This window comes from Penaeus vannamei, chromosome 20 (assembly GCF_042767895.1).
Source record: "Penaeus vannamei isolate JL-2024 chromosome 20, ASM4276789v1, whole genome shotgun sequence".
In the NCBI taxonomy this organism is placed as follows: Eukaryota; Metazoa; Arthropoda; class Malacostraca; order Decapoda; family Penaeidae; genus Penaeus; species Penaeus vannamei.
This window is the reverse complement of record NC_091568.1, coordinates 28027208-28037396: the sequence shown is the minus strand read 5'-3', so window position 1 is coordinate 28037396 and position 10189 is coordinate 28027208. Positions and strand designations below refer to the sequence as shown.

The window sequence follows — 10189 nt, the reverse complement described above, 5'->3', positions numbered from 1 at the left end:
CACAAAGTAAATATGCCTATTTGAATGTGGTGCTCGAGGAAACCATAAATTACTCACGAGCAGGTGTACCAGTGCTCACACGAGCAAGAGTCAGGGCAAAGTGGGCCTACGACCCCCGCGAAGGATTGGGGCAGCAGCCTACCACCGCGCATGCGTAAAAACAAAGGAGATACTTTTCGGCTCGGCATTACAATTCCATACGAATCATATATATATAAACACACAACAAAAATAAATGAAATAAGGATATTTAGAAGATAAATATGTTGTCCATTCTACCGAAATCCTTTACAATTCCCCTTTACCAAGATAAAACTTCAGATTTTATTATGCATAGTAGCAATGGCATCACATTAACATACATATTTATACAGGACAATGACTAAGTAAATCAGCGCCAATATTATCGTTGCCTTTGATAAACTCAATTCTGTATGAGTAACACTGAAGGATGAGAGATCAACGCATTAATCTGCCATTAGAATTCTTCATATTCCTCAAGTACGTTAATGGTTGCAGATCTGTCTGCAAGACAAATTCTTTACCAAACAAATAGTTCTTAAATTTATCCACTGCCCAGATAATAGCAAGGCATTCTTTCTCTATGGTTGCATAATTTCGCACCCTTTCCAATAATTTACGGCTGGCTTAAACAATGGGCATTTTCATGTCATTAACATCTTGGAGGAGTACAGCACCTAAACCATTATCAGAAGCATCAGTTCTCAAATAAAATGTCTTCTTATAGTCAGGCAAGCAAAGTACAGGATTATTAGAGAGTTTTGCTTTTAGACTTTGAAAGCTATCAATCTGGACATCACTCCATGTAAGTTTATTGTTACTTAACTTTTTAAGCATATCATTTAAAGGAGCAGCAATATCTGAGAAATTGGGAATGATCTTCCTATAAAAGCCTACTGTTCCAAGGAAAGATCTTAACTCCTTTTTTGTATTAGGAAAAGGCATTTCTGATATAGATTTCACTCTTACATCAAGGGGAGTGAGGGCGTTGTCTCCGAGCAGCAAACCAAGGTATTTGATCTTGGGATAACCAATGTAGCACTTACTGATCCCAGCCGTCAGACCATGCAACCGCAACCTGTTCAGAAGTTCTCTCAAATCCTGCAAGTGTTCAGACCAGTTAAAATTGTGAACAACAATATTGTCAAAATAGTAATCAGTGTTTTTAAGTCCACAGGTTACTATCCTCATTAACCGCATAAAAGTGGCACACGCAGTTTTTAAACCAAAAGGCATCATAACAAATTGCATTAAACCTCTGCTTGTGGCAAAAGCTGTATAGATTTTAGAGACTTTAGAAAGAGGAATTTGCCAATAGACTTTTGTAAGGTATAATTCTGAAAAGTATACGTCATTTGAAAAGTTACCTAAAGCATCTTCAGTTGTAGGCATAGGTTCACAGTCAAAAGTGGTTATATCATTTAAACCACGGAAGTCAATACAGAACCTCCAGGTTTGGTCAGATTTTCGGACAAGCACAACAGGTGAGCAGTATGGTGAATTAGAAGGCTCTATTATGCCTAGCTTAAGCATCCGATCTACTTCCTTGTCAAATACCAATACGAGATGATGTGGTATGGGGAATGATAATGGTTTCTTGCTCACAGGTACATTTGATTCAAGTTTAATTACATGCTCAATTGATTTAGTATATCCTGGAACATCGGAAAATACGTCAGAAAAATCAGTTATCAAATCTTTTACATCACTGACTTGTTCACTAGAAAGACCTTCATTAACATTTAATTCTTTATCATTCAAACTGGTAATGCTAGATTCACAATACATTGGTTGATTTTCAGCCTTACTTTCCTCAACAACACAAACCTGTACAACTTTTTCTTTAGAAGAGATACTTTCGCGTCGATGATACTTTTTCAACATATTTATATAGAATAATTTGTTCTTTCCATGAGATTTCATAGAATAATCTACACCATTATCCTTACATGATACTACTGGGTAAGGTCCTTGCCATTGCATTATCAATTTGTTGTGGTCAGTTGCCAAGAGAACAAGAACTTCATCACCTACTTCTAATTTTCTATGTTTAGCTTTAAGGTCATAATAGTATTTATAATTTTGGCTACTGATTTCTGCTTTAGCAGCAGCTAATTTAGCAGTCTCTTCAAGATGTGTTCTAAGGTCTGTAACATATCGATATGTACTCTTTACTTCATGGTTGATTTCATTATTCGACCAAAGTTCATGTAATATATTCAAAGGACCTCTCACCGTTCTCCCATATAACAATTCAAACGGTGAAAATTTAAGAGAATCGTTTGGCATTTCCCTGTATGCAAAAAGAGTAGCGGGTATATAGCGATCCCAGTCACGTGGATGAACAGAACATAGCTTCTTCAATATTGATTTCAGGACCCCGTTAAGTCGTTCTACCATTCCATTACAGCTAGCATGGTAAGGCGTAGTGTAGAGAGCTTTAATTGACAATAGTCTATGAATTTCGCTCATGAGATCGGATCGAAATTGTGTTCCTCGATCTGACACCTCTCTGGGAATACCAACACGCGAGAAAATGTCTACTAAGCTTTCGGCAATAGTAATGGTGTCAATATTCTTAAGAGGAATAGCTTCAGGATAGCGTGTAGCACAATCAATTAGAGTTAAAATATATCTATGTCCTCGGTCAGAGCTAGGAGAGAGTGGTCCTACAATGTCAATAGCCACCCTTGAGAATGGCTCTTGTATTACAGGAACAGTTTTCATTGGTACCCTTTTAACTCGCCCCTTAGGTGATACCTTCTGACATGTGTGACAAGATTTGCAGTATCTCTTTATGTCTGCCCCAGCACCTGGCCAAAAGAAATTTTCAAACACTTTCAAGCTGGTTTTTCGGTGTGAAAAAATGACCTGCAGTTAAAGAATCATGGGCAAGCTGAAGAACTTTGTCCCTATATACTGCAGGGATAACTAACTGCATGTTATTGAGTTCATGTTCGTCCTTGCTATGGAGGCAAACCCTATAGATCAGGCCATTAATTCGCTCATACTTAACTGACCTAGATTTCACCTTTTCTACTGAAAGTCTCAACTCTGTCTCTGATTGTCTGTAAAGTACGGCATGCATTCTGCGCCTTAAGAAATGAATCTTTACTCAAATCTAATTCTTCCATAACGGGGTAAGAAAGTGACTTAATTTCTTCACTCCTTTTCCTACCTGCGCGAGTTTGAACCGCCATTGAAACTACAGGTAAACGCGCCTCAGTTTTCTTTACGTCAGAGCTTGCTGTACATAGCTGGTTGTCAATAAAGGGCGTGAGGATAGGAGAGGAAGTCTCAGGATGAATCAGACTGCTTGGGTCCTTAGAATCAAGATGGTTAGGAAGGATTGAGGGTGGAAGGTCAGCTTTATCAGGTACAGGAAGGCTTGGATCATCAGGAGGATAGGGTTCAGTTGGCAATTTCACACCTGGAATAAGGCCAATTAAAACATCGGCAAATTTTACAGGAGCTGCTATTGCTTTTGTCCAACCAGTATAAAATTTACTTTTAATAAGACATCTAACATGCGGGAAATAATTAGGAATGCCTAAATAGTCGTGCACTTTCACAAATTTACCTAGCTTATATTTGGAGGGAACTAACGACTCCTTAACAATAATGGATGAGCATCCAGAATCTAGCATCACCTCCGCAGGTTTATCAAATATATAGCCATTGGGATCAAGCATACACTTCTTTGGAGTCAGCTCAGTTTCAAAGACAAAATTAACTTTAACTGAACTACTTTTACTCTTATAATTTCTCGGATTGTCGGGGCAGTTAGGTCTAATGTGACCGACCTTTCCACATCCATGACATGTCATCTCAGAATTACCTTCCTTAACTGACTGGGTAGCTTTGAAGATTGGAGTCTGATTAGTTCTCTTACCGCGGTACAAGTGTGCGCTCCGAAATCGGTCAGCCGACTCTGCCATCTCTACTGTAGTTACAAACTCACGTTCCTTCAAAAAGATTCTCATATCATATCAGTTACTAAGTAGTTGTTCCCTTATTAAAAAATCAAAGAGTGAATTAAAATCTTTTGAAATATTGCTCAGGGAGATCCATCGATCGAGATATTGTTCCATTCGAACAACCAACTGGACGTACGTCTCTCTATCCTGACATTTACTTTCCCGAAATTTATGTCTGTACATGTCGGCGTCCACGGAATAAGCCCTAAGCAAAGCTTCCTTCAGCTTTTCGTAATTACTTACGGTATCATCAGGCAACAATACGTAAACTTTAAGCTCGTGACCTCTAAGTAATGAGCCCAAGTACACGTGGTAATCTTCCTTATTCCACTTATGTAACTTTGCAAATCTTTCAAAGCGTTGTAAGTAACTATCAATGTCATCTTGACCATCATTAAAAGTCGGTAACTTTAACCCTTCATAAATCTGTAGTGAATCATTATTACCGAGAACGGAATTACTATTGCCCTCGAAAGCATTCTGAAGCTGTAATTCAGCCATAGATTTATCATGAGCGCGTTGTTTATCGGCCTCTTCGGATTGCAACTGACATCTCTTAAGCTCACGTTCAGCCGCGCGTTCTTCCCGGTCAGCCTTCTCTTTAGCGGACTTTTGTTCTTCCTGAATCAACTTAGAAACTTGTTCAGAATCCATACCCAAGGCCTGGGCCTCTTTCATTATATCTACAATGTAACTCATCATCCACGATTATACGTTAACAGTTAATAACAGTATGAATTAATAAACAAAAACAATCTCATGTTATATGAGTAAATACATAACATCGGTATCTGTGCCCGAGTGTAAAAACAAGCTCCGAAAACAAACGGTTATACACTCTAACAAGGCATGGGCACCTGCAAAAAAAATTCAAAAAAAAAACTCGTAATATAAAAGAACCAGTGAAATACAACTCTTAAAGAGTACACTGCACAAAATTACGATCATACCACTTGCCTCACCTGTATCTCCCTTGTTGCATGCATCGGGGTTCACAATAACTCACCACATCTTCAATAACCATCAAGCAGTTCAGCATATCATGAACGTGTCACAAACACCTTAAAAATACAAAATGTTAGAATCATGAACTTTAAGATCCATGTGAACAGTATGACTGACGGAACTTTCGACCTTATAGCACTTCGAATCCTACTCACTGCGCCATTGTACGTGGTTCGTTTTCTTTTTGTTTCATTTCTTTTTAGAATCGGAGGAATCAGAAGTCGTCAAGTCAGTACAGTTCACAAGGATTTAAAATCAAAAGATGTATTTTATCAATATAACATGTATTATCAACAAATATAACAAAAGAATGGTTCTTCAAGTATACATCATACTTTACAAGTGAAAGATAGATTTCATGTTTTTCTTAGCGTGAATTGCTGTGAGGAGGAGCCGATTGGGGAAGCAGCAAGTTCGGCCTAGTTTCTCTCCATCAGACGATTTTCAAAATCATATAAAAAGGCTGTAACAAAAATCTAGTGTAAGAATTGATGTAGGTTTATATATATTCCCATTTACTTTACACAAAGTAAATATGCCTATTTGAATGTGGTGCTCGAGGAAACCATAAATTACTCACGAGCAGGTGTACCAGTGCTCACACGAGCAAGAGTCAGGGCAAAGTGGGCCTACGACCCCCCGCGAAGGATTGGGGTAGCAGCCTACCACCGCGCATGCGCAAAAACAAAGGAGATACTTTTCGGCTCGGCATTACAATTCCATACGAATCATATATATATAAACACACAACAAAAATAAATGAAATAAGGATATTTAGAAGATAAATATGTTGTCCATTCTACCGAAATCCTTTACAGTGTGTGCGCGCGTGTATATATATACATACATACATACATACATACATACATACATACATATATATATATATATATATATATATATATATATATATTCTGTCTCTATCTATCAACATATTTGTATTTTATTTCAACGTGTATGTGTACATGAACATAAATGAATTCACACACAAACACACACACATACACACACACACACACACATAGATACATATATATATATATATATATATATATATATATATATATATATATATATTTGTGTGTGTGTGTGTGTGTACGTATGTGTGTGTTTATATGTTTTTTTTCCATATCTACAGTATATGTAGGTATGATACATTTGTATCAGGGGCGTATGGAAATTCATCTAAGTTACCCTCTTAAATATATCCATAAGGTTTCCTTGTGGATATATTATATCTATAATATAATATAATATATCCATAATATTTCCCCTAAAATCTTGACCCTGCAGTTCTGCGTCGTTCTAAGATGTTTACACAAAACATTATATTATTTTTTATCGTTATGTTACTGATTCACTTATTAAAACAGGAAATATATCAAACATCAATAACAGTCCTAATTAGTAAGACTTGGTTTGCCTTTATGCTTTGGTAAAAAACAAAATGAAACCGGATGAATTCACATTCGTTATATCTGCTCGGTGTATACTCTTCCGTATACGTTGCATTCGTATACAACTACATATAGATGGTATCTGTGTGTACTTGAGTGAAATCAGAGCAACAATGAAAATGAGGAAATAAGTAGAAAAAATATGGTCATAGATTTGAAAGCTGGCAACTAATCTGCAGAGAACTAGAACGGGGCTCCGAAATTGTCGCTAAATACAGTAATTTTTTTTTGTAGTAGCTTAAAAACAATTCGTTGTTCCAGAAAACAATGTAAAAATAATAATCGCAATCAAAGAAGATTATTGCGAAATTGATTAAAAAATAATAATAATAATAAGATATAAGATATTGCATTTTTTAAATCGGAAGTCAAGGGATCTATTCTTCCATGTGAATTATTTGCGGTAATGGTCAGTTACATTCGAGGAAGTGCACGGGTGGCGAGGTAGATCAAAGCCAAAGGGTGACTCTCCAATTCCAGTTCTGTACAGATAGATGATGACGTCACTGGCTCTTCGGGCTGAACACACTACCGTGACAGTCTTGGCAGATATTGCATTGAACACTTGTAGTCCAATGTTTGTTCGGTTCGGTTTGTTTGTTCTGTTATTATGAACTACATGTGTGCATTTGTGTGAGTATTAGAGTGATGTGTGTCAATAGAAACAATTCATGTACTGCTATATAACTATTACACACACAAAAAAAAAAAATATTCAATACAAAGACCATTAACATGCTGGAATTTAAGATCGGCCTTCATTTACACATAGGAGAAAATATGTATACATTTTGTTTGTACTGACATTGTAGTACAATTATAAATGAAAAATTGTTTTACACTATAGATAGTTGGTAGAAGGACAATTATTGCTAGGGATATCCCTACTTACCATCATCGCAACGTCAGAAAAAAACGAGAAAAAATCATGACTAAGGAACTAATTTAAAACAAGTCTGTGTGTGTCTGCAGTTCTATCTCTCTATATACATATATACACGCCTATCTTTATATTTTCTATACATCTATTTATCTTTCTATATAGACATATATATATATATATATATATATATATATATATATATATATATATATATATATATATGTCTGTGTATATGCATATATTCTCTAACGTTAAGAGCTTGGTCACTCCTAGTGACCCAATTGAAGTATGTCAATCATCGACATCATCGTACTGATTATTAATGTTATATCCTGTGACAGCTGATAGAAAGATCCAATCATCGCGATATTAGGTCTCTGTCGCTCTTCTATGAATATGAATCAAAGGTAGAGCTGTCCTAATCAACGGCTGTTATATAATGAAGCCTTAACCTAGACAGATATAAATAGATATATAGATGGATATGCGTATGCACACACACACATATATACATATTTATATACATGTATATATATATATATATATATATATATATATATATATATATATATATATATATATATATAAATATATATATATAATATATATATATATATATATATATATATATATATATATATATATATATATATATGTGTGTGTGTGTGTGTGTGCGCACACACACACACACACACACACACACACACACACACACACACACACACACACACACATATATATATATATATATATATATATGAGAGGGGTGATAATCTTTAGTTAAGATGTTCAGCGTTGAGCCTCTCTAGATCTTTTATCCCATTTTTATGTCAGAATAATAATGGGGTTGAAGGAAACATTAATTATAATCCGAGTTTATTCAATGCACTTAACTTTAGAAAACGAAAAAAAAAAAAACATATCACAACCACTGACGCTCATCAATAAAGCTGCAAAAGCGCCCGACGCACGCACACACACGCACACACATGTACAGACGCGCGCGCACACACACTACACTTTATAAAGACCCGATAACAATCCCAAACAAAAATGAGTTAAAATCGAACACAGAAACAAATCGCCGTTAATAACGCCACAATCACCAGTTACGGGGAAGTTCGTGCACGTAACGTTCCGTCTTGTTCTTTCTTAATTAATAGCGATCCGTTTATTCACTATGTCGACGGTGCCCGTAACTCGATGGTAGACGGGAGGACACTTTGCTCGCGTCAAGATCTCGGTACCAGCGGAGGCTGCGACCCGCTGCCATTCCCTCCGCGTTCGCCCAGTCCGGGCCTCCTGTCGGTGCTGCGGGCGACGGCGGCGATGCTGAGCCGCGCTTGAGGTCCCTGAGAAAGAGAGACCACAACGGTGACACACTTCGACACTTAGTTACTTATTTTATTTCTTTACAACCACACTTAAGTCACATAAAAATATTTTTCTTTTCACACTAGCGTTCTCTTACCAAGGTTTTTTATTATGATGCGTGGCGTCGAAGATGAGGGATTTCTCACCTCGCAGGTGAGCGGTCTGCCTGCCAAGCCAGGAGTCCTGCCGCTCTACCTGGCACGGGCGCGTTACATACGCTGGAGTTGCCCTTTTTTTCTCTCTCTCTCTCTCTTATTATTCCCGTGTTCACATTTCATTTTCTATGGCTATCGTTTCTCGTGTTCATTCATTCCACTTCATCATATATTTATCACATAAATTGCTTTGTTCCTTTTTCATTTTTACTTTTATTTCTTCCTTTTTCTTTCACTAGGGTTATTGCCGGACCCTCACTTTTACGCACATTTTGCGTATCACGCTAACTTTCCTTTTTATTGTATACTGTACTATATAATAGACCTTTTAACACATACAGTGGAGCCCTAGTGATTTTCATACATACATACAAATAGGTATTCATTTACGCATTTGATAATCATTCCTTCCGATGGTCTGACCAGTCGTCCGCACTCATTAGCCTCGTTTACGCACACGCGTAAACGTTTCAACATTCGTAATTTATGGTTTTTATCCTTTGCATAACTTTTTGCCCTTTCATATATATATATATATATATATATATATATATATATATATATATATATATATATATATATATATATGTGTGTGTGTATGTATACATATACATACAGACGCACATACACATATATATGTATGCATATAAATCACACACATATATATACTAGGATATGAAATATATTGTGTTCCAGGCGTCTGTAGTGGCTGTTGTCATTATCCTGGCAGTAATTAGTGACCTTGTGCTTCTATGAATATATTATGGGATGAAATTGCCCAGTGACTCAGGGAATTATACAGGTAAACGTAACCCGCTGTTTCATTCAATCTTAGACATTTCTGAAACAATTTCAAAGTGTGGAGTAGATATCTTTGTATGAATCTTCGACTGGTATTTAAAAAACAAAATGGAGATTGTTAAAGATATAAGGAAACAACTTTATATTCTTAATATTAATGATGTTAATAGTAATGATAATAATAATAATGATAATAATAATAATAATCAAAATAATAATGATAATAGTAATAATAATGATGATAATAATGATGATGATAATAATGATGATGATAATAATGATGATGATAATAACAATAACAGTGATAACAATTATAACAATAATATTAATGATGATAATAATTATAATGATACAACAATATCAGCGGAACAAGATATACCATTCTTTTCTTTGAAGACTATGCCTCCTCCTCGAACTAATAATAATAATAATGTGTGTTATATAAAATGGATCAGCCTATCGTAATTTACACCTTTAAACTCTTCATATTGGTTATAGGAGAGAAGTTGCATATTT

General features: G+C 35.8%; 1 protein-coding gene across 1 annotated transcript; it reads right to left on the bottom strand.

Moving 5' to 3' along the window:
* Window positions 1-648: 648 nt before the first annotated feature.
* On the bottom strand, window positions 649-4697 carry LOC138865189 (uncharacterized). The gene is made up of 3 exons (XM_070134580.1): window positions 4242-4697; window positions 3053-3986; window positions 649-2834 (listed from the first exon to the last, which is right to left on the bottom strand). Exons 1-3 carry the CDS (start codon window positions 4695-4697, stop codon window positions 649-651), a joined length of 3576 nt encoding a protein of 1191 aa, XP_069990681.1.
* Between the last annotated feature and the right edge of the window lie 5492 nt (window positions 4698-10189).